Source organism: Carlito syrichta, unplaced genomic scaffold (assembly GCF_000164805.1).
Source record: "Carlito syrichta isolate Samal-C Ts95f unplaced genomic scaffold, Tarsius_syrichta-2.0.1 Scaffold303625, whole genome shotgun sequence".
In the NCBI taxonomy this organism is placed as follows: domain Eukaryota; kingdom Metazoa; phylum Chordata; class Mammalia; order Primates; family Tarsiidae; genus Carlito; species Carlito syrichta.
In genome coordinates this window covers 654,451-680,857 of record NW_007247721.1, presented here as the reverse complement: position 1 = coordinate 680,857, position 26,407 = coordinate 654,451, and the positions used below count along the sequence as shown (strand labels likewise).

The 26,407-nt window shown below is 35.9% G+C and overlaps 1 protein-coding gene across 7 annotated transcripts in view; it reads left to right on the top strand.

Moving 5' to 3' along the window:
* ZNF638 (zinc finger protein 638) overlaps positions 1 to 26,407 on the top strand; it is an 89,381-nt gene that overhangs the window by 738 nt on the left and 62,236 nt on the right. For 6 of the 7 annotated variants that reach the window (XM_021712716.1, XM_021712718.1, XM_021712717.1 and 3 more), the window contains exons 2-3: positions 15,712 to 17,230; positions 21,637 to 21,698. In XM_021712716.1, coding sequence (XP_021568391.1) covers positions 15,914 to 17,230; positions 21,637 to 21,698 — 1,379 coding nt within the window. In that variant the 5' untranslated portion in view covers positions 15,712 to 15,913. Of the gene's footprint in view, positions 1 to 15,375; positions 17,231 to 21,636; positions 21,699 to 26,407 lie in introns of all 7 variants that reach the window. The other variant, XM_021712715.1, reaches the window with a different exon arrangement.

The following is a 26,407-nucleotide window of genomic DNA, read 5'->3' as shown; positions in this document are numbered from 1 at the left end:
GCGCACGGAACGCGGTGGTTTGTTTTTGTGCGACTCCTGGCTTGGGCCCCGTTCTCTTTAAGGGGGGACGTGTGCACCGCGTTCTCGAATCCTTGAGGACGACAGAAACAGATCTTTTGTTGTTTGAGGTCACTGCCGCTGAGGGAGATTTCCAGAATTACAGTAGGGTCTCTAAATGAGCTAGACAGCGAAGGCTGCCTCAAGCCAATTTATCTTAATCTCAAAATTTGTCCTAAGGCGAAGTTTGGGCTTGGGAGAGGGAGTACCCTAAGAAAAAGTTGTCCCGCGGATCCAGCGACTTATGTTGATTCGAATTCTTTTTCTAACAAGCTTTGGGATTGAACACAAAAAAATTTCTCCTTTTTCCCCCTCATTTGTTGTAAAGGGTTAACTTATTTTTCAGGGATGTTGTGTTTGCTGGTTCAGATTTACAGTTTAAAATGGGTAAACTGGAAAAATGAATTTAAGGAAGTTTACACAAAAATTAGCGTGTAACGTTGCTTCCAAATAGCTAAGTTTTGTTAATGATCACACAGTGGGCTCGTATTGCATTCTTTTAAAAAGTGTATTTGATAGCATTTCATATGCACTTTTATATCCCGTATTATGTAATATGTACTTTTAAATAATTATGTGGAATCCAACATGTTAATACTCTAAAATATGCTGGGCCGTGCCCTCCTTGGTCATTTATTTGTGTTGGACCCAAGTAAGGGTAAAGATAAAACAGTTGGAAGAAATCACAAAATCTCATTAGTTTTTATTAACTAGTTTCTAGAATGTACGTATGTCACACATATCTTGTATATTGGTTATATTTAGGTTTATCTTTTTGGCATTTTGTTATGTGGAGTGTACATTGCAGATACTCTGGCTTTACAAACACAATTGGTTATTTCTTTGTACTTTATTGCTATCTTAAGTTTTTCTCGTGGTTGCTCTTTAAGAGGATGATCTCTGGAAGTTTTGTTTTTATGTACTTGAAGAAAATGTGACAAATAGTTTAGTGGAAAGAGAATAGGCTTTGGAATCAGAAGATCTGGATTCAAATCCCTATTTTCCTCTATATGTTTGAGACTTTGGGTAAGTTATTTTAGACTTTCTAAACTTTCCTTATCTGTAAAATGATGGTAATACTACTTCCTTCTTGGGATTTTTGTGACTGTTAAATGAGACCATGTATGGAAAGCTCATACATACTAGGTGCTTAATAATAAGTTTTAGCTATTTTATTCAAATTTTAAAGCACCTAGGCAGCATCTTTTGATAGGAAATTGTAATCTGGATACTCCCTTTTAATTAAAAAGAAGAGGCTTAAAGGAATTTAGATTAATAGAATTGCAGAGTTGAAATATCATCTCATCTAACTTTCTTTAAAATATTTTGTGCTTCTCAAACTTTATACACGCCTCTCTTGTAGCATCAGTATGTATTGTAACCATTTATGTAATTGTTATGTCTTTGTATTTGTCCCAGTGCCTGGTATGTGTTAGATGCTCAGGTGTTGAGTAAACTAATTCAGTTGGTAGTTGCCAGAGCCTGGATTTCAAATCATGCTGTGTCTTAATGTATACTGATCAAGGTTTAATTGAATCTGTCCAAACTTTTAATAAAATACCTTACATACTAAGAAGCAGTGATATTGGTATGGCTACCCCAGTAACACAGATTGGGCAGTTTTGCACGGAAACGAGCTAATGAGTGTTGAAAAGCAGTAGTTTTTGAGACCCTTCAAATGAAAGGTATTTGTGACTGAAGCCATTAAGCCCCCATTTGTTTCCAGTTTTACTTTTCATTGCTTCAACTTTGTTAGTCTGAAATTTGTGGTCAAAAAGGAAAAGAAAATAAATATAAAGAAGATGGGAAGAAAATATTGGAAAGAAATAAGAGCGAAGAAAATAGTGGGAATCTGCCGGGGGAGAAGGGTACCTGCATAATGAATATTTGTATACCTAACCCTGAATTGTACCCACCTCTTAAAAAAAAAAAGTGAAGAAAAGGTGAGGTGTAGAAACGAAACGGTTACAATGCCAGTGAGGGTCTAGAATAACAAGGATTTTGGATTGAAAAGAAGGAAAGTTTAGGGAACATAGATGAAATAACTTTAAAGGTGCATAGGGGTTTTTTGGTTTGTTAGTTTTTGAGTTGGGATCTCACTGCTGCCCCAGGCTGGAGTGCAGTGACTTTATCGCATCTCACCACAACCTCAATCTCCTGGACGAGCTTCTGCCTCAACCTCCTGAGTAGATGGGACTACAGGCATGTACCACCATACCTGGCTAATTTTCTCGCTCTCGGTCTGTCCTTTTATTTTCTATTCATTTTTGTAGAGATGAGGTCTTGCTGTATTGCCCAGGCTGGTCTTGGACTCCTGGACTCTAGCAGTTCTCCTGCCTTGACCTCCCAAAGTGCTGGGATTACAGGCATGAACCACTGTACCTGGCCTGTGTTTTTTTGTTTGTTTGTTTTGAGAAAGCAGGATTTATTGAGAGGACAGAAAAGCTCCCACAGCGGGAGGGCACCCAAAGGGGTTGCCCTGTTTTGTTTTAATAACTTATTTAAAGAGTCTCACTCTGTCACCTAGGCTGAAGTGCAGTGGCACGCCCATGACCACCTCAGCCTCAACCTGCTGGGCTCAGGTGGTCCCTCTGCATCAGCCTTCGAAGTAACTGAAACTACAGGCAAGTACCATCATACCTGGCTAATTTTTTGATTTATTGTAAAGATGAGGTCTCGCCAAATTGTTCAGGCTGGTCTCAAACCCGTGGGCTTAGGCAATCCTTCTCAACTCGGCCTCCCAAAGTGCTGGGATTATAGTCGTGAGCCACCGTGCCCGTCCTATTTTTTTTTTTTAATGGTTAGTTTGGGTTACATATAGTTTGGATTATCTTTCAATTCTTTTGAACCTCTTAAGTCTCAAAATATATTTATTGTTCCTGTCTGTATTTTTATCCTTTTCTGTTACCTTATTTTCACAGTCCTCATTTTATTAATGTTGAATTAATTTCCCTATTGTTTCTGCTGAGTGAAAGTTGTCAACTTTCTTTTCTTTTGGATTTTGAAACTTAAAAAAAAATGGGAAGTTTTAAACATATATACAAATAGAATGTTATAATTCACCCATAGTACCTATCGTCCAGCTTCAGTTATTACAAGCTAATGGTCTCTAATCGTCTCATCTCTACCCCCACTTTATTTTTATGCAAATCCTGTATTATGTTAGTTCGTCAGTGTTTTCAGAATTTGCTTTAGAATATTTAGGAAAAAATATGCTTATCACACCTAAAATTAACAATAGCAACTACTAAAAGTAACTCAATAGTTTCTAATATCAGATATTCAGACATTCAAGTTTTCCCAGTTGTATCTCACACACCTCTACCCACGTGTGTATATATAAAAATTGTTGGAGTTAGGATTCAGGTAAGATTTATAATTTGTTTATAATTGGTTGATATATATCTCAAGTCTTTTTATAAGCTCCCTACCTATTTTATACTGCAGTTTACTTGTTGAAGAAAAACTTTGCTTTTTATACATTATTTAGATAGTGCTTTGTTTCATCAACATGTGAATCCATTAGTTTTATGTAACTTTAAAAATGTACCCGATAGTTACTAGATCTCAACATAGGAAATACTGAAGTAAGCAATTAATTCCTATTTCTAATATAATTTTCAGAACTTACTCAAGTCTTAAAGGAACAAATACCCACCTGCTTCTTAAGTAAAGCATTTTGTTTACTATCTAACATTTTTTGAACACCTAATTTTTACAACAGCATTTTGAATGAGTAGTGTTTTTCTTTCCATTTTCACATGATGAAACTTAGGCTCAGGGTAACCAGCTTGTTCAGGATCACATTGTTAGCAAGCAGCAGGACCAGAGTTAAAACACTGAATGTAGAGTCTTAGCTGTTAAACCCTTTGCTACACTGTCTCTCTAAAGCTGAATTAAGAGTGTTAAATTTTACTTATGGGAGTTAACCAATTTTACGTGAAGTAATTCACTGGCACCCCCTAAGCAGGGTGGGGTATCTTCAGATCAGTGGAAATTTCCCCAAAGATTAGATTATTATGGATTGTAATGGGCTGACTAACAGTCAGTAGGGAGTAAACATGATGCAGGAAAAGAATGGCCAAACCCAAAAATGTGTTTGGGACTGATGCTTTTTATTATATTGCAGATTTTTGGCTCTTGCCATACGTGCTTGTTGTCTTTTGGACTTCATATACAGTTAAGAAGATACATTGTCCAATGTTGGATGAGCAATGTTGGGGTCATTAACTACTTTTAATGATTTTAAACTCTGGGTGATAGGGGTCTGTCTCTCCTACATAGACATTCTTTTTTTCTAGACCTATTTGACATTGAGTTTTATTTGTCTGTGCTTCTTTATCCCTAGATACTTTAGTATTTCCAAAAACAAGATTTTTTCATAGTCATGGTACAGTTACCAATTTCAATACATTTCACATTGATAGAATTCTTTAATCTACTGTTTGTATTCTAGTTTTTGTCAGTTTGGTTTTTATAGCAGTTTTTCCACCCTCTAATACAGGATCAGTGTAAGATCAGATATTGCATCTGGTTGTCGTGTTTCTTTAGTCTTCTTTTATCTGGAACATTTTCACAGCCTGCCTTTTTCTTTTGTGAAGTTGACATTTTTGAAGAATATGATCTGTTTTGCTCTTCTTTTTAATAGAACATTTCTCATCTTGGAGTTGTCTGATATTTTTTCTTATTTACATTCAAATTACGTATTCCTGAACAGAAAAATCATGTAAGTGATGGTATGTCCCCAGGGTAAGATCTGGAGGTTCATGATGTCCATCTACCCTTTATGGGTGATACTGTGTTTGGTCACATGCTTTGGTTAAAGTGCCTATTCTTCCCACCCCTTTGAATTAGTCTATGGAAAGACATTTTAAGATCATGCAAATATGCTACCCATCACCGTTTACCTTTATGTGTATCACCCACTCATGATTATTGCCTGAGCCATTCTTAATTAGGATGGTTACAAAATGATTTTCTACTTTGGCTGTTCTACATTTTCTAATAGGGATTCACTCTATAAGAGCCTTCTCTCCTTCTCTTCTCCCCCATCGATTGATTTACTGGTATGTAGTTATGGACTCCTGTTCTTTTTTTTTTTTTAGTGTTTTGTAATTTATTACTGTTCAGTTCTTTTCTTTTTCCCACTTCATATTTGTATGTCTTCCACAGTGAGATTCTTGGTTCCCAGCATCATCAAAAAATGTACTACTTGCTCAAGTCTATGACATATCTAAAATAACTGCATAATTGCTCCATCCATACCACTACAAAAAACTGACTTAATAAAAGAGTGAATATTTGTTGTTCTTCCCTTTTCCCTTGCTCCACTGAAACTGATGATATATAAATTGAATAGTGAGTTCCTAAATTACTTGGATTAATTTTGTTTTTCCCTTCAGTGGGTTGTGGTATTCATCTGAAATATGATTGGATTAGCTGCTTTCAGTTTTAGCTGTTTCTCTTCTTTGCATTTTTATTATTATTTTTTAAATATGTAGATTGTTAACATGCTTCCAAAGGCTAAAACAGTAAGATGTACTGCGTGACATATTTTCATATTCCTTCAATCTTTTCTATCCATTACCCCATTAGGTAACTAACTTTATTTTTTCTGTTGTTCTTCCTGGGTTTTTTTGTGACCATAAGCAGAGATATATGTTTTCTTATTCCACCCCTTTTTAAAAACACAAAACATGGTATGCTGTATATGTTCTTATGTACTTTGTAAAGACCTTAACTAAGGCTTTTGGCACTTTAAGGCATTTAGTCAGATAGTTAGGTATGCTTAATTGAAGATCTTAGAACCCCCTTTAAGTAAATGGGAACATTTGTACATCCGTGTATTCCATGAAAAAAGCAAATAACCAAATGGCGGAGAGGGCAACAATGTAGTTAGACTTCAGAAATAATTGAAATTGGGTATTGGATAGCTTCAGTATTGTATTTACTTTTTGATCCTGCTTACCTCTGTTATCCTTACTTGTTTGTTTCAGTGCTTGTACTTTCTTGATAAGGCAGTAAATAATGGCTGTCAACAGCATTTTAGTTTTACAAACATCTGCCACCTAATTTCTTTCTTGTTTAAAAAAAAAAAAAAACCCTGGGAAGATTTCTTTATACTAACTTGTGTTAAGTGATTTCTCTTGGATTAGTCCATTATATTTATTAGCGGTGAGAAGGTAAGCAGAACCACCAGTGCACATCTCCTGGGGAGGATCATTGACAATGAATACAGTGTTATACTTTAGAGACCTACTTATGTATGCAGTGCACATACTCCTAAACAATTAAAAGGTATATCTGATAATACTACAATTATCAAAAAGTTGTTTTCCTGGAAGTAAGAGCAGTATTAGCCCTTTGCATTCAGCTGTCCCCTCTCAGGCGACATAAAGAGATTGCCCATGATTATACAGGACAAACTTAACGCCAGTGCACATTTTTCAAAAATGTTTGTTTCCTTTAAGTTTTTCATTCAAATTACACGAAAAAGCAAAAAAGAGATGGAATATATAATGTGATATACATTAAAAAATTAGTTGGCTTATGTAGAAAGAATGTGTGAAGTGCTTTCACAGTGGTGTACAGATTGGACAATAAACTACATATTAATGTGAAAGGAAGAAAACGAGACTGCATTGTCTTCTTGAGTAGAAAAACACCAAGTGGAAGACATCAAACAAATTATTGTTGCACAGCATGTATCAATGAGCCTATAATGCATGTTGGTAACTGTTATACATGTTACCAAACGTTAGAAAAATATAAGATTAAATTTTGATTTTTTTTGTCATAAATAAGTTCCTCAATGTCCATTATAAGGCAGATATCACAATAAAACAATTGGTCCCATTAAAATGAAGTGAATTGTTTTTCACTGTTTTGTCAAAAGTACGATTGAGTTGCTGGTAGGTTATCCATGAGATATCTCCAAGTGCAAAGGGTTAAATCATTGCTTTATGAGATTGTTAATATCTGGTTCTCGTGGTGATCTGTTCCTAGCATTGTGTGTTAGTTAGCAATTGATTTTTTTTTTTCAAATCTGAAATCACGGTATTTATTTGTCCTTGAAGGTAGCAGTGAAATTTGCGATGCCCTTCATAATGCCAAATAATGTTTCTAATTTTCTGCTTTTTTTTTTTTGCTTTGACCATTTCCTTGAATGGACCACATTTTGCATTTTAGCATTCAACACGATGCACTGTATCTACACTTGTGACACCTTCAGAATTACTACTTACATACCTTTTGTGAGATGAGAGGACCAAAACGTTAATGGTAGTAAAGAGTTGACTGACTGAATGGCTTTATCTACTTGGTAGGAGAGATTAACAGATTAAATGCCAAGACAGAATGACATGTTAGTTTTTGTGGCTGAATAAACAATTGGATTCTTGTATTAACTGGCTGTTGTAATAACTGCATTTTTAGGTACTAAAGTGAATTTATGTATTATGAGACAGACAAGCAGCACCAAGTGAGGTTGTGTGGGTATATCTAGAAAAATAATGTTAATGGTAATTTTCCCTTTGTGGTAAGATGAAAAATTTTTATTCTTTTCTGTATGTCAGAAGGATGGTTTTTCTTTACTTTTGGGGGGAGAGTGGGTTACGAACATGTATTGCTTTTTATGATTAGAAATAAACAAAGCTATAAAATAAACTTATACTTAATATATTAGGGGAACCTCCCAAAACAATTATTTTTTGGAGAGTGAGCTTCTTGTAGCATACAGGCTTCTGCTAGGTAAGTATTCTAGGAACCTAGCTAGTGCTATTGTGAGAAGCTGCATTTGGCTTCAGTGAAGTTTTTTTTGGAGATTGTTTCAGCATGTTTGCTCATTTCATGATGGGTGATTTACGAGCACACTGAGCTGAATGTTAGCAGTTTTTGACCAAAAATTGCACAACCTCCGTACCCTACCTTCCCTGTTCACCTAGTCTAGCCCCAAGTGCCTTTTTAAAAAATTTTTTTTATTTCCCCCATGAAAAAAAAAACTCCTGAAGGGTAAACGTTTTGCCAGTGTGGAAGAGATGAAACGAAAAACAGCAGAAGCACTAAAAGGCATCAAAATCAATAAGTTCAAAAACTGTTTTGAGCAGTGGAAAAAACATCTTGATGGGTGTAATGGCATCAAATGGACAGTATTTTGAAAGTGACTGAGGTTTAAACATGTAAGAATAAATGCACAATTTTTTATAAATACTAGTGGTTTCTTTCTTTTTTTTGGTCCCCCCCACACATTTGTGATACAGAAAAAAACACCAGGGGATATGTAAATTCTGTTGTGATATGTTACTTCCTAACTATATTTTACTTAATCTGTAAATTTGGATTCCTTTGCTCTGGGGTTGTTTTGAAACTCAAATGAGATCATGAATATTTAAAGTACTTTGTAAACCATGAAGTACAATAATGTCCAAGTGTAAAGTTTGGTATAAATCTTCATAAATTTTTTCCTTATGAATCTAATGGGACCATTATGATCTGGTGTACTAATTTTTGATGATGGTTTTGGATTATAAGAGATTGTCTACTGATATTTGTAAAGACAATTAAGGACTCTCTTCTGAAAGCCTGCATCAAAATAATAGGCAGTTCTTGATTGTCCATGGTAGAAGACATCTCAGAAACACCTTATGGAATCTATTAAATTTAATAAATAAATTCTGGTGATATCTTTTTAATTCATCAAGCCATTTCTTCATGCCTTCCTCAAGAACTCAGTTGTTGTTTTTTTTTACTGTGTTCTTTTTTATTTTGTTTTTTAAAGTTATTTTTATGTTAAAGATGTGGGGTACAATTCAGGGACTACTATGTGCTTCTAAAATAATGTTTATGGTTGATATTGAATATTTCTTATTTTACAGTGGCATGTTTTAGTTCTCAGAAGAACTTAGATGAGAGGTTTTAACTCTTACTTGTTACAATAAGGTAGTTCAAAGGTTCAGGATGTCTTGACCATTAAATATCCTGTTTTTGAAAAATATTAAATAGAGAAAATTAAAATTGAAAATAGCAAAGAGCATAGTTCTCATTTCATACAGAAATGTTTGACGTACTCCCACTCCCCTACTCACACATGCATGCACATATATAAAACTAGACCAAACTGTACCAGAATATTAGTTTACCCTGGGTGACAGTTTTTTTAGTAAGGACTTTATTTGCTACTTTTTATTGTTTTCTATAACATATTATATAATTGGGAATAAAATATTTGTTTTAAATAACTAATATTTAATTGCAGTTGTTTGCGGTGGAATTAATAATTAAGAACTCTGATTTCAACTCACATTTTTCTAAGTTAGTTTAATGATTTTAGAAGATGGCTATCTATAAATTCCTTTGGGTGGATAAACCTCTATGATCGGAGCTTCTGAGGTTTAAAAGCTTTATAATGGCTGTCTTAATTTGCTTGGTGGTTTTCCAGGTGTTAATGCCAAATTTACCTTTGTCTTTCTGGTTCCTGTTTCTTGTCGCATTTGTTTCAGGTTATGTCTTTCTTTCTTTTGTTGTTTTGTTTTGTTTTTTGGGTTTTTTTTGAGTTGGAGTCTCACTCTGTCACCCAGACTGGAGTGCAGTGGCCGCTCCCAGCCACCGCAGCCTCGACCTGCTGGGCTCTGGCGATCCTTCCGCCTCAGCCTTCCAAGTAGCTGGAACTACAGGCGTGTACTACCACGCCCAGCTAATTTTTTGATTTATTGTAGAGATGAGGTCTCACCAAGTTGCCCAGGCGGGTCTTGAACCCGCGGGCTCAGGTAATCCACTCACCTCAGCCTCAGGCTGAGCCACCGAGCCCGGCCAGGTTATGTCTTTCAAAAGACAAATAGTTTGTTTTCTTTGGTGTGGCACAACCTCATTCTTAATTAGACGTTTCTTATCATGAACTCTTCGCTTGTTTTGCTATATTTTACTTTCTTCATTTTACAAGTTAACATTTTCCGCTGAAAGGTAGAGTAAAACAAAGACAGTGAAATATGAAACTTTAATAATTGATGAAAAGTCAGGTGGGAAGGAAAGATGAAGGGAATCATTAAAATGAGATTTTATACTTAAATCGGAATTTGTTATTTATACATTGCTTGTTAATCATAACAGATTAGTTGATTGGTTTTTTTTGTTAGACTTTGATGTGATAATGTTAGATTAGATTGAGAAGAATGAAGTCATCTTCAGTAACTCATGTTGATTTTTTTTACTTTTCCACCCTTTTTTTGTTAAACACGTCATGCCTAATATTTAGCACTTAAACATTTTGTCTTGGAAACTTTTACTGATTGATTGATTTTTGAGTCAAAGTCTCACTTTGTCACCCAGGCTGGAGGGCAGTGGTACGCTCATGGCCACCACAGCCTCGACCTGCTGGTTTCAGGTGATCCTTCCACCTCAGGCGAACACCACCATGCCTGGCTAATTTTATTTATTTATTTATTGTGGAGACATGGTCTCCATGTTGCTCAGAGACTTGGTCTCCATGTTTCTCAGGCTGGTCTCGAACCCCTGAGCTCAGGCAGTCCTCTTGCCTGTACCTCCCAAAGTGCCAGGATTACAGGCATGAGCCACAGTGCCTGATTGATTTTGGAATTTTATTCACTAGAATTGATGGAGAAGGACATGGGAATTAAGCGACAAAGAAAAGAAAGGTGGTAATGCTGGGACTTGCCTGCCTTTGTGTTAGGTTTGAAGAAATGACGCCTCCGAATTATGTAATTACAAAAGGAAGGCTTTTAATACCTTATAAAAAAAAAGCTTGAAATAATAAGCACAAGCATTCTTTTAGTCAAAACACTTTATTTGGAGTGGATGTGAATAATAACTGTAAGAGAGAAGACCATACAGTGACTTTTCTAAATTATTAAAAGTGTACTTAAAATTTTTAATAATATAAAATTATGCAAATGAAATATGACTATATGGTAGTCTCCCATTATCCATAGTTGCAGTTACCCACAGTCAACCACGCTCTAAAAGTAGGTGAGTGCAGTATATTTTGAGAGATAGAGACAAGTTATGACTTTTGTTACAGTATATTGTTAAAAGTATTCTCTTTCATCATAAATTATCATTGTTAGTCTCTTACTGTGCCTAATTTATAAATTAAACTTTATCACAGGTACATATATATAGGAAAAAATATGAGGATTGGTACTATCCATGGTTTCAAGCATCCAGTGGGGATATTGGAACACATTCCCCAAAAAGAAGGGAAGACAACTATACTCTTAAAATTTCGTTTGCAAAGAAAATGTAACATTGTTTAAATTTCTGTAATTATTGAAGATAATGTTATTTGGCATGTAGACCATAGGCAGAATTTTTAAAATATTTTTAAAAATGTATTTAGTTCTTATCAATGCCCAGCATTGTGTGTCATGCTTCTAATTTAAAATTCACATAATTTTAGTGGGAATTTTAATAGAGCTGAGGACACCTGAACAAATTATGGTAAAGTAATTGATCATAATTTCTCTTTTTGTGACAATGTTTTGTTGAACTATTTTGTCAGAAACTTTTCTACCAGGATTAGAAATAATATGGTAGCATTAAAGGTATTCGATGATTTTATGTCAGTGGATAACTGTGTGGAAATGTTACTAAATACAAACTAAAGTGATATAAAATAAACTTTAAAAGTAAGAAATTTGCATTGGAATAAGTTAGGAATATTGGATTAAAGGAATTTGTTCTCAGAAAGGAAGTTGCCACAAGTGACCTATTGGAAAGAATGACATTTGCTTCTAATGGTGGGCTTCCCAGGATATATGAATGTCAAGAGAGAAACTTTCCTACCCCTGGCTAGCAGGTCCTGGAATTAGAGTGCTTAATAAAAAACTATAGCTGAACAGGCCTCTAACTCATCTTCCCAAGAGAAGGAAGATCATTCTTAAGGAGACCCCTAGGCTATTAACTTATTACTCTGTCCTCATTATTTTAGATTTTAGGATGGGAATAACCCTTTGGGAGCTATAGTATGGTTTTTTTTTTTTTTTAAAAAAGACTCCTAAAAATGCAAACAAGCTGTGAACCTTTGCATATTGATAGTTGGTATTCCTTACTGGGAAAGGCCTTTTAATTCTTCATGGGAATTCCAGACTGTTCTGTGAAAGACTGCTGTCTTTCAGGACTGATATTCAATAACTATACACTGATACAGTTATGCCAATGATTAAAATATAGAAATAATTCTGCCTTGATTAGTAAGCAGCTGATGCTCCAAGGGTGGACCCCCCACTTTCCCCACTCTTCTAGTCCCTCTCCTATGGCTTCCCACCACTATTTCCTCATGCTGCAGCAACTAAAAGTTTAAGGGGATAGACAAAGGAGGAGTTCAGGATTGCGCTTTCACACTGTAAGGCACCTATGTTCTTCTGACTGTTAATTGCATGTGTTTTACTAGTTACTAAAATATTTCAGACATCACCCCTGGGTATATACATGAAGAAAAACTGAGGTTTGGGAAGTGCAAAATGAAAAAAAAAAAAGATTTTTTAAAATAAACAGCAGGGCTTCTCAAAGCCTTTAATGTGCTGATAGGCATTGTACCCCTCTGAGAAGCAAGTAGAGTGCGTTTCAGACTTTCTTGACCAGGGATCTTCTTTGCAGAAGACCAGTGCTACAGGACACTAGTATTCTGGAGAATACAGTTTGTGAAGGACTGTTCTCTTGGCATTCTGTAAATATATATTTGTATCAGTGTAAAGCAATGCTAGGCACTTTAGGAAATACTTAGGTAGGTTTTTGCCTATGAAGAATTCAAAGTGTAGATACTTCCAGCTGATACTTGTTCACATTTACATATAGTAATGTGGTGATTGATAGAAATCAATTCCTTTTGTGTTTTATTTTGGGGGAGAAACACTACTATTTGAAAGCTTGTACTTCTGAAGTTGTAAGAGGAGTCTTCACCAAATGGGGAAAATGGTGCAGAGTAACTAGATGATAAACTGCTTACATGGCAATGGTTGTTTTTTAGGATTGTGTAAAGACAAAGTTGTTCTTGGAAGTAATTTTATTATGTAGAAGATAGGTACAGGTTCATATGATTTATGATTGTTTAACAAGACGGAGTTTTTTAAAAGTGAACATTTTTTACAGGGAATTTGAGGATCATTGTTCAGTAAGCTTGTGTCTGGTGCTTGTATCTGGTGAATCAAAAGCTTATGTATTTTTTGTTTTGTCGTGTTTCATTCTAATTGGAAAATAATTATGCATGTTAATAATGAGGACTTTGGATGTCATCATTCAAATAAAGTTAACAAATATTTGAGTCTTTTGAGTAGGAATAAGGTTTATATGCTTGGGAGATAAGACTTAACCAGGAACATAGACTTTTAATTGACAATAAATGTTTGAAAAAGACCATGGATATGAGCTTTTACAAACGTAAGATAGTAAGTGTTAGGAGACCGAATCTGGTTCAAGCAAAAATTAAAAAAGGTTGTTGAATACTCTGGGCCTTGGTGGTCAAGGGAGGTTTACTGGAGGCTGACCTTGAAGGATGAGTAAAGTCAAGTAAATCAGCATCCAAGGCAAGATTGTTTTGTTTGTTTATGATCGGAAGAGATGAAGGGAATTGAGAAGAGAAGAATCGGAACAAAGGCGTAGCTGGAATATATGTCTGGTAAAATTAGAAAGATGGAGATGGGGTAGATTGACTGGATCTTAAACATAAAGCTAAGAAATAAACTGAATGAGAGACTCTTGAGTTGTGAACAGAGAAGTTACATGGTAAGAATGCCCTTTTGTAAAGGTTAAATGTGGCAGCATGTAAAATGGTTGGAAGGGAAAGTGTTAACCAGATAAAGATGATTTCCCAACTAAATTGGCATTTCATTAACGTTATGTATGAAGAAAAAAATATATAGTAATGGGTAATTGTAGCTTGAGCCAGAAAGTGTTAATCAGCAAATAGGATCTATGGTATGGATTTTGATAGCAGACATAGATGCCTCAAGACCTCACATTTTCCACCCTGCATTTTGATCTGATATAAAAATGGGGACCTGATAAAAAGCACAGGCATAGTCTGTGCTTGCTTGCTTTTCTTTGTCTGTCTGTGTCTCTCTCTCTCTCTCTTTCTCATTTTAAAGTTGTGGAATATATGTGAGAATTTGCTGCATGAGCATATCACATGGAGGTGAGGTTTGGGCTTCTAGCAAGCCCTCTCCTAGTAGTGAACATGGTACTCAGTGGGTGGTTGTGCTCTCCTTATCCCCCTTTCCTCCCTCTTTTAGCAGTGCCTGGTATCTTTTGTTCCTGTCCTGCATCTGTATTCCCACTGTTTAGTGTTCATGCAGTATTTAATTTTTGTTTCTGAGATAGTTCACTTAGAATTATGGTCTCCAGTTGCATCCATCTTACTGTAAAGGACATGATTTTGTTCTTCTTTATGGCTATGTAGTATCCCATTGTGTTATATGTACCACATTTTCTTTATCCAGTACACTTTCAGTGGGCATCTGGGTTGCTTTCAAATTTTTGCTACTGTGCATAGCTGCAGTAAACATACGGGTGTATGTGTCTTTTTTCTAACTGTAAGAAGGAAGGCAAGTTTAGGTGGCTGCTGGCCTTAGTCCAGAATGATAGCTAAATTATTGTTTGCTGAGATGTGGGTTGGAGTGGGTAATGCTACACTCTGATGGACTGATCAGCAACCAGTTTCTACTAATATGATACTTGGGAACGGCAAGATATTTTGCTTGCATCTATTAGTATTTAAGAACATAGATTATGGGGCCAAATTACCTTAAATGCAAATCCTAGCACAGCCATGAGTAAGCTATTTAACCTCTCTGTGCCTTGGTGTCTTTTATTTGTAAGATTGTACATATCTCGGAAAGTTGTGAGGATTAAATGACTCAATACATGTAAAGTACTTAGAACAATAACTGAGACATGAACAATACTCTATAAAGTTAATCATTACAATCGTCCATATATATTTGTCTATACTCTGACTATGGAAGAAATCCAAGGAGTTACTGGTTTTGTTAAATATTATGTTCTGTGTGATAACTAATTCTGTGCTGTCACATACTGCTTTGTTAGACTGTCAAGTTATTGGTGACAAGTTTTTATCTTATAAGAAACAACTGTTTAATAACAGGAACTAAACTAATAATAGTTTAGTTGCCATGTGGGATTTATTAGATATGAAGGCCGATTCCAAGGAAGACTGTGTTCTAAAGAAATGGGTCTAATAAAACTTTAGACTTACAGTTTTATTTTTATTGTTCTTATTTCTGATAACATGCATATTAAATATGTGTGCATTTCTAAGTATTTTAATACCTTCACTTTTTTTTTTTCCAGTATTAAAGCGTGAAATAAATCCCCAGTGTTTTTCAAGATTATTAAAAAGGAGTTGTAATTACCGCTCAGCACCTAGGACAGCACCCAGTGCAACACACACACACAAAAACATGAACTCTGGCTTGAGGTTTGGGGTTTGTGTTCTGGATTCAGGAAAGAAAAGAAGAGAAAGTTTTTTAGGAAATTAAAAATCCTCGTAAGCTCTTACTCTGAAAAGTATATGAAATGCTGAATGGTTTCATGGCTTTATTTCAAAATGTTTTACACTGGCTGTAGAACCCACTTCATGAAGTAGTTTGAGTTAAAATGATCTAATATTTGTGTTTTAACTTTCAGCTTTGTGTTATTCTTGGAAAATTTCGCACCACTTGTGAATTCCTTGAACCTGGGCATTGCAAACCCACTTCTGTTGGGGCCATCTCCTTTGCACTTTGCTCAGATTAAGACTCAGTTGGCGCTTCAGCAGCTGAATGCCGTTGCCTCACATGGTTCAACACCACCTTATACTTTATTAAATCAGGCTTTCTTGAAAATAGCCATGTCAAGACCCGGGTTTAATCCTCGAGGAAACTTTCCACTTCAAAGGCCACGAGCACCTAACCCTTCTGAGATGAGGCCTCCAGGACCATTTATGAGGCCTGGATCTATGGATCTTCCAAGATTTTACCCGGCAGGGAGAGCCCGTGGAATTCCACACAGATTTGCTGGCCATGAATCTTATCAGAGCATGGGACCACAGAGAATGAATGTTCAGGTAACTCAACACCGAACTGATCCAAGATTGACCAAAGAAAAATTGAATTTTCATGAAGCACAACAAAAGAAGGGGAAACCTCATGGTAGCCGATGGAATGAGGGGCCTCATATGTCTGCATCAGTGGGAGTGAAGCAGAGGTCGATAACACAGGTTACAGAGCAGAGTCCTAAAGTACAGAGCCGCTATACAAAAGAGAGTGCCTCAAGTATCTTAGCAAGTTTTGGATTATCTAATGAAGACCTAGAAGAACTTAGTCGCTATCCTGATGAACAGCTAACTCCTGAAAATATGCCATTAATTTTGAGAGATATAAGAATGCGAAAAATGGGGCGCCGATTACCTAATTTACCTACCCAGAGCAGAAATAAAGATACACTTGGTAATGAAGCAGTTTCAAGTAATGTGATTGATTATGGTCATGCAAGCAAATATGGCTACACGGAAGACCCTCTTGAAGTACAGATTTATGATCCTGAAATTCCAACTGATGAGGTCGAGAATGAATTTCAGTCACAGCAGAGAATTTCTGCATCTGTTCCCACTCCAAATGTGATATGTAATTCTATGTTTCCTGTTGAAGATGTGTTTCACCAGATGGACTTCCCCAGTGAGTCCTCCAATAATCAGTCCTTTTTCCCAGTTGAGAGTGGAACCAAGATGTCAGGTTTACACATTTCAGGAAGGCAGACAGTCCTTGAACCCGTAAAATCTGTCAGCCATCCCATTAACAAAACAGTTAGCCAGTCAATGAGTCAGTCTCTGATGCCTCCATCTATGAACCAGCGACCTTTTTCATCTGAATTAATTTCAACTGTAAGCCAACAAGAGAGGATCCCACGTGAACCTGTGATTAATTCATCTAATGTACATGTTAGATCAAGAGGAAGTAAAAAGAATTACCAGTCAGAGGCAGACATTCCCATTCAGTCTCCCTTTGGTATTGTGAAAGCATCATGGCTACCAAAGTTTTCACATGCTGATGCCCAGAAGATGAAGAGACTTCCAACCCCTTCTATGATGAATGATTATTATGCAGCATCTCCAAGAATATTTCCACATTTGTGTTCTCTGTGTAACGTAGAATGTAGTCATTTGAAGGTGAGTGTTTTTAAAGATCACTGTATAATGATGCCCAGCGCCCAAACTTTCTCTAAATCCTGATATGTCTGCTGGTGTTAACTAGGCATTAAGGAAATGGCAGAAATTAATTTTGATTGCAACCTCAACACTTAGTTGTAATCTTAATTAGCCCTGGCCTTAGTATTGAATTGAATGTTAGGTTTTCTGTATTGCTGTGATTGGGTACACCATATAGTCTGTCAATTTATTTTGAACTTTTAATTAGTTATCCCACTTGTATAACTTAAAATTTATATAACATAACTCTGTACTTGCAAGACAATGTCACATGGACTTACCTTTCTCTAAATAAGAGGTTCTGTTAGTATAAAAATGTAAAAAGTTGGTATAATTCATTTCTGCTGCACACTTTTAAAAGACAGTCTATTTCAGCCTTGCACTTATCTGCTAAAGACAGTTAATGTCAATGTAAATATTTTCTGACTTTATATAGAGTAGTGATCTTTAGTATTCATTGAGAAGAATCTTCCTAAAATAACTACATAACAAAAGTTAGTAAAGATGTATTAATTATTTTGGAATCAGCTGTGGGCTCAGAAAATGGAGTATAAAATGGTAGAAATTTGGAGAGAAAAATAAGATTTAGGTACCTTCATAGTAAGAAGGAAGTATTTTGTAGAAGCACTGAAGAGTAGTATAATGTAGAATGCACTATTTGGATAGTAATCGTTGGTAGATTGAATAGGAATTCTTAAGTAACTTTTATTTACTTAGATATGTTTGGAAACTGCTGTTTCTTCGATTATGATTTGTACATCTTGATTGTAAATGGTTAGAAGGGAATTTACTTCCCCTGGGAAGAAGCTTTCATTCAAGGCCATAGCCTTGAATTGATTGTCTTCTTTGAATAGGCTTAAAAATCTGTAGATGTTAACACTCTCATTTTTTTCACCTTCTGTTACTGCCCTTTTATTCTCTTTCCATTATCTACTCATCAGGTCTTAGTCAACAAGACCATGATACCTAGATCTGATGCTTTTGTCTTAAGGCTAACTATAGCAAAAGAAAACAGCATACTACCCCAATTAAGCCAGATTTGTTGAATTCTATTAAAATAATAGTTGCCTTATTCTGTCAAAAGGGATAGCAAAGTCTTGACCTTGAAAAATCTCAGATTAATTCATAGCACTTAGTTGTAATCTGTAAGTAGCCCTGGCCTAAGTATTGCATTAGACTTTCTGTATTCCTGTGACTAGGCATACCATTTATTTTGAACTTTTAATTAAAATCATGATGAATCTAAGGAAACATCTTAAAGTACTTGAAGTTTTAATTTTTATTCTATAGAGTAGAAAAAGCACACATTTATTTAGTATGTACTTATGAATATCAGTTTTGTGCTAGACTTCTGTATTAGGTATTAGCTCAGAAATGAAGTATGTAAAATTTAGATATTTGTAAGCAGTTTATATACAGTCTCATTGAGGAGAAAAACTGTACACCCAAGGAATTACTTAACTTGTTTAGGTATGCTATAGGGGAGAGATGTTTAACATTTTTATCTTGATTCAAGATTGTATCAGTTAGACAGTGTCATCAATTCACCAATTTAATCACATACTGTTAGATATACAATAGTATATATAGTATGATTTAAAAGTATACATGTACTTTCTGATATCGAAAGACATTTATAGTCTAGTTAGACTAATGGTATGACATTTACTAAATGCACTAAGTCTGGACTAGAACGATCTGGAAAAGAAGACTTCATGGAGTAGGTTAAAGATGGGTCTTGAATGATGAGGAGGCTTCAGGTATGCCTATATGAAGGGGAGGAAGAATGACTGAGGCAGGTTTTGAGAGAAGACTACATTGCATTGCAGTAGGAGACAATTGGGGAAGAGTGATGAGCTTGTTAGAAAGAAGTATGAAGGACCTTGAAAAGCTAGCCTAAGACTTTAGACTTCCAGCGAGAGGCATGAGGAAGACGTGAAGTGACAAGTTGAACGTGTATTCTAGGGAGATCTGACTAAAGTGTGCAGGGTGAAAAGAAATGAGTAGAGATGGGGTAGGGCCTCTAATTGGAAGCTTCCTTAGTTATTCAGGTGTAAGATGGTGAAAGCATGGGTTGCATTGGTAAAAGTAAAAATTGAGAGGATAGTAAATAATTTAGTGATATTAGAACTCACAGAGATTACCGTTTAAAAAACACATTTTTAGCAGGCAGCACAACAGAATGGGGCACATCTAAGTAATGAATTCTTCACTACCAAATGGCCAAATGATAGGGATTTATAAACATGGATTTAGATGGTACAAACTAATTCTTGCTTCTGTGATATATTTTGCTGCTTTGTAAGTGTGCATTTATATGACATACATAGCAAATAAATGTAAATTTCCAAATGAAAAATTTTTCCTTACTGGATAACTGATGATATTTATGTTCCCCACCTTCAAGTCTTTTAAACTATAGCCTGAAGATATTCTTTGGGAATGCAACAATAGAATGTGGAATGCATTTGTTTCTCAGTTGGGGTTCAGATTTTTAAAAAGGTACCTTCCTTGGTTTGGAGGTTAATGTCTTTCTGACTGAAATAATTTTGTTTGAGAAATAACTGACCAACAAAAATTGTCGAGTTAGTTGGAGGATATAGTGAACTCTGATATGAGTAGGTAATTTCATACTTTATGTTTTGAGCCTGCCTGAGTCTGCAGTTCTTTCAGCGTCTCCAGCTTAATGAGTAATTGTTACTATTTCTCTGAAGAATCAGTGCTACTTTTGGGCCATTAACCAACCTGGATATTGTTAATAGAGAATCTGGAAATTGGAGTGGAATAGGTATATTTATTGAGCTTAAAGCAAGTGATGTTAATGCGTGAAGCACTCCTGTTAAAAGACAATAAGAGAATGTATACGTATGTGTTGAACTGGAAAGAGTATATCTTAAATAAATAAGGCAGCCATCATTGTCAGCTGATAGTTGTTGTAAGAATGGTATCCTGTATTATCGTGCCTTCGTATTTTTTCAAGAAAAGCTGGAAATCTGGATTTGGGGTAAAATCTCTGGATTTTTAAATGTTGCCAACTTACTCAGATAACATTTTATGGTCCAAATAAATAATGCTCAACCCACTGCCTACCAGTGTGTCTGTTTTATGTAAACAATGTCCAGTTAATATCAAAACCATGGGTTTAGCACTACTAGAAACTTTTAACTCCTAATCTCTTCTAGCTTTCTGTTTGTACAACTGAGCAGGATATGCAAACATTTCTTTATTGCAGTCCACAATTAGTTCCATGGCTTAATGAAATAGTTTAGGGCTTGTCATAACTTGTTGCTGAATATGAATTGATACTGAGTATTGCAAGTAGCACTCACTCACTTTCAGATAGTTCTTGCCATGGCAAAGTCCGAAATTAGTGTCAACTGTGATTTTAACTGTGGAAACTTCTAGTTCGTCTTCAGCAATGACCTAAACTAAAATGTTTTTTGAAGCAGAAATAATATTTTTGTTAAAGGAAGTTTTAAAATACAGAACTGTTTAGTAAGTTTTCTGCCTTTCCAAATGCTGGAGGAACAATAAAACATTGAGTAATATACATATTACTTTTAACTAATTGCTTCACTTTGGACACTGTATTTTTGAAAACTGTATTGACTTTTTTCTTTTTTTAAATCAGATGTATCTTCTAGAGCTATTTGTGGGAACAGATTGTAATTTTAGTGTAGATTTATTTGTAAATGAAGTGATTATAAAGCATTTTGTTAATTGCAAAGCTCTGTATGTAAGGGATATTGTGTCTTTTAAATGATGTTACTTTTCTTTAAATCTTGAAAATAAATTAGATTCAATCAGCAGCAGTTTTTCATATTTTTATGAATCTTATCATTTGCCAATATAGTGAGTACTTGTTTGGAATGGTTCTGGCCTATGAGTTAGTATTTTTTGGTTGTTGATGTTATTAGCATGAATTTTAGATATAAGTGATTAAGATACTGTATTTTAAAGATGCTGTTTCACAGATACCATTTTATTTATAGAATGAATGGTGTTTTTTGGAGTGTAGTTCTTATATTTGAGATAAGTTATTTTCTGATCTATGGTTTTATTTTCTCCAAGTTTAATAATAATTGATTATATATTGATTTAAAAATAAGTGTCCATGAGTATGATTTTAAAAAATATTTTCTATACTAAGATGTTTTAAAGTGGTACCAGTGAGGTTTGGTGTTGAGTGCATTTGTTTTGAGACCTTTAAGTTTTGTTTGTGAAAATTTTATTGAACAGCCAAATGCTATTTATATTTGTTCAATTTTTGAAAAATAAATACTTTTTTTGGTCATTTTAAAAAGACGTAATTCATTAGTCAGCATGAGGAATATTCTAATTTCAACCTTTTTCTTCTTTTACAATAGGATTGGATTCAGCATCAAAATACATCTACTCATATTGAGAGCTGTCGACAGTTGCATCAACAGTAAGAACATTTTTTTCTTTTTTTTTAAATGACATCCTTGAGTCATAGTTTTTTTCTGTTTTATAGATAGCAAATTTGTAAAATAATTTTTAAATATGACTTAAATATTTTTCGTGTGATACTTTGGAGAAAAGTACTTTTAGAAAACTTTTGCCTACTTAAAATAATAATTTTGTAAAAGTACATTTTATATTTTTTCAAATTGGGTGAATTCAGTCAGAATTTCCTCTGACTCCTTCCTGACTTAATTCCCAGTAATTAGACTTTTTATGCCACTGGTTCATTCTTTGCTGACATGCCTTCCCCAGAATGGTTTACCTACATCAGAGCAGATATCCTTTCCTTCTCCTATCTCCACCCTTTCCTGAAGGATTAATAACTAAAAACAAATGCAAACCAAACATCAGCTTTTCTCTGACTTAGAACCTGTTTTCAGAGTATTGCTTAAGTAACAAATGAACAAACTATATGTCTTGGTTCTCAACCTTGGTTCTTCGATTCTTCCACCTTTTCCTTCTTTAAGACAGGGCACCTGTGAAGGTTTAGCTACAGAGGTGAAAAGTGTGATCTTAACACAGTGCTCCTCTATCCCTTGGAGTAACATAAAATTAAATCTTGTTTCCCATTGCATCATTAAACAGTTCCTAGTCACCAGATGAATAGTAATGTGTTCTTGGGTAAAAGGATTTGAGATTATTATTCAGGACCCTTCGAGTTGCAAATGATAAACTTAACTCAAAATAGGGGGGTTTTTTTGTTTTTTTGTTTTTTTTCTTGAGTTGGTGTCTCACTCCGTCGCCCAGATTAGAGTGCAGTGGCGCGTTCACAGCCACCCAGAGTCGACCTGCTGAACCCTGGCGATCCTTCCGCCTCAGACTTCCAAGTAGCTGGAATTACAGATGTGTGCTACCACACCCAGCTAATTTTTTTATTTATTTGATTTATTTTAGAGATGAGGTTTGCCAGGCAGTTCCTTCAACCTCAGCCTCCTAAAGTACTGGGAATACAGGCTTAAGCCACCGCGCTTGGCTAAAATAGTTTTTAAAGTAAGAGAATTTATAAACTTATTTAACTTAACTGGGTAGCTTAGGGGTGGTTCTAATTTCAGGAGCCACTGAATTGCATGGTGAGAAATCAAGACTTCAGAAATATTTCAATTTCTTGGCTGTTCGCTTATACATTGGCGTTATGTGATCTTAGGCATACTTCCTCCCCATAGCAAAATAACCCACCATTGTTTTGGGCTTAAGTGATTTGTATCTCTGGCATTTCTAGGAGTTGCTGTTATTGTTTTTAAGCAATTTTTCCCCTATAACTCCTGCAAAAGTCCTTGGTGAGGGAGTTCTACTTTTTTCTGTCTATTTGTTCCATCTGGGCCCCCTAGCCTATAGCATTGTGCCTGTCCACATTGAGGGCAGATCTTCTCAGTCAGCTGACTCACATGCCAGTCTTTGAAAATATCCTAACAGATATACTCAGAAACAATGATTCACCAGCCATTTGGCATGCTCAATTCAGTTAAGTTGATACCTAAAATGAACCACCACATTAGGTTGTGGCTCTTGACTAACATGGCTTTCTCTCCACTGCAGAAAAAAATTTAACAAATGATTCAGATTTGATTAGGTGCTTGAGTTCCTCATTCTTTGTTCTTTTAAGCTGCGTTGTATGGGTATACTTTATTCTGTTTAGTCATTCCTCTGTTGACATATATTTAGATCCTTTTTTTTGAGTTGGAGTTTGACTCGGTCGCTCAGACTGGAGTGCAGTGGCCGCTTCTGGCCACCGCAACCTCGACCCACTGGGCTCTGGCGATCCTTCCACCTCAGCCTTCCGAGTAGCCGGAATTACAGGCGCGTGCTACCACATCTGGCTGATTTTTGATTTATTCTAGAGATGAGGTCTCACTGCCCAGGCGGGTCTCGAACCCGCAGGCTCAGGCAATCTGCTCACCTCAGCCTCCCAAAGGCGCAGGATTACAGGCTGAGCCACCGAGCCCGGCTTAGATTCTTACTCCTTTTTTCAAGGCTTATCATGTTGTCTTTGTCTTTGTTACCTCTTTCTGGATTATAACACAGTGATAGTTGAGAAAAGATACAGTGTACAGAATTTTAGTATTAAAAATAAATAATTTGCCTGAGCCTGCCCGGGCAACTTGGCGAGACCTCATCTCTACAATAAATCAAAAATCAGCCGGGCGTGGTAGCGTGCGCCTGTAGTTCCAGCTACTTGGAAGGCTGAGGCGGAAGGATCGCCGGAGCCCAGCAGGTCGAGGCTGTGGTGGCCGGGAGCGGGCCACTGCACTCCAGTCTGGGCGACAGAGTGAGACTCCAACTCAAAAATAAATAAATAAATAAATAAATAAACTGATTGTGTGCTGGGCATTCTAAGTGCTTTGTGTACTTGATTTAATCTTCAAAACCACCTATGATTATATCTGATTTTACCAGTGAGGAAACTGAGGCACAGAAAGGCAGTTTCCCCTATATCACACAGCTTATAATAATCTAGTCTATTTAGTTCATGGACCTTTCCTGTTTACTGTCCCTTCAACTTTTTTCAGATTTTAGAAAATTTTCAGGATAAAAGGTTGAGGGAGAAACAGGAGAAAAAATTATGTATTTTTCATCTGTATTTACAAGTTGTTAATATTTGCTTTATTGTATCTTTTTAGATACATTTTTTTCTGAACTATTTGAAAATATATTGTGGACATTATGACACCTCATTTTTCAATTCAACATCTCTCCCCTAAGAATAACTCTTTTTATGTAACCACAATATAGCACATTTAAGATTAACAGTAATTTCAAAATGCCTTGCAATAGTTCACAATATATAGACCAAATTTATATTTTCCCACCTGTTTCCAGAATGCCTCTTCCTTCTGTCTCCAGCCATATACCCAATCAGTAGTCAATTAAGATTCTTGCATTGTGTTCTCTTTTAATCTAGAATAGCCTACTCAATGTTTTGTTTCGTTCCTTTTATTTGGGGAGAGTGTTTTTACATTATTGTCCCCCTTTTTTGAAAAGTCCAGAAATTTTCTTTGAAAAGTCCAGATTGTCCCACATTCTGTACTTTTCTATTTGTTTCCTCACCATTAAATTCAGTGTGAACATTTTTGTCACAAATACTTCATAAGTGATGTGTTTATTGCATCACACTGGGACACAGATAATGTCACTTACCTAGGTCCTTGCTTTTAATTATTATGTTCCTCTACCTATGTTAGGGGTGTTATGGTTCTGAAACACGTTTTTGACTTGTTAGGTATATGAGGTGGTTCCCTTAGGTATATGAGGTAGTTCCAAACTTGCAGATTGTATACATGCTTTATCTTTCTGCCCTGGGCAGCAGATTAGAACAAGTGTTACCTAGTGAACCGGCAACATATTGAAGGCTTAAAATATTATCAAGTCTTGAATAATAGTCCTCAAACTCTTGTGAACCATAAACTGGAGACTGCTGGAAATTTAATAATAGCTTTCATGTGTTAGCAACCAACTACATTTCCAGCATTACATTTATGAGAAAGCTAAGGCTTACACATTAAATAACTGGCTTTAAGTTACATGGCCATTATGTTCAGCACGTACACTTAAACCCAGTTTTGTTTGATTTTAAAGGACTTGCTTTTAAACACTATAGCATAAGACAAGAATGTATTTTCCTGGGTGATATAGAGTAATGAAAGTTTTAAAAATATAGGAGTAGATGAAACAAAATTATTCATGTATTAGGAATTGTTGACATTAGGTGATGAGTACATTGGATTAAAGTTAAGTTTTTTTCCTTTGTAGTTTGTCACCTTATAATTATTAGATGCTCCAGACAACATGTCTACTTAAGCAAGAAGAAGGGGGCAGAAGCTTTCTCAGGTGTCTGCAGGGGTCTTACACCTATGTCTCATTGGTTAGAACTTGTCACTGGCTATCTTCTAGGGATGCTAGAAAGGCAAATACATAGCAGGCAAGGGAAAAGGGAGTTGAGAATTGTGGTTGAGTTAGCTCATTAATAGTATCTGAGCCGGGCTTGGTGGCTCAGCCGGTAATCCTGCGCTTTGGGAGGCCGAGGTGAGTGAATTGCCTGAGCCCGCGGGTTCGAGACCCGCCTGGGCAACTTGGCGAGACCTCATCTCTACAATAAATCAAAAATTAGCCGGGCATGGTAGCGTGCACCTGTAATTTCGGCTACTTGGAAGGCTGAGGCGGAAGGATCGCCGGAGCCCAGCAGGTCGAGGCTGCGGTGGCCGGGAGCGGCCACTGCACTCCAGTCTGGGCAACAGAGTGAGACTCCAACTCAAAAAAAAAAAAAAAATAGTGTCTGAGGCAAATAGCAACCAATACAACCCAGTTTACCTGTACTAAGGTTTCGACCTAGCTATTTTTCTTTCAGGTCACTTGTTGAAAGTGTTTGCTGCCTCCATTTCCTTACCTAGCTTTCATCTTTCAAATTGCTCTCTTGGATATCGTGATTTAATACAGTCACTATGTCCAGTTACCTTTCAGAGTTCAGATTTTCTAGAAAAGTTTAGAGTGAAGATGGGGTCTTTTTCTTAGGCTTCTATGATATTGCTGTTTCTCCTCCTTATTCTTTTTTTTTTTTCCTTTCTCTGCTTTACTCTCAAGTGCCGGTGTGCATAATATTCTGTCTTGAACCCTCTTTTTTCTATAAACTCCATTTTGTGTCCGTCTCACTCACTTTTA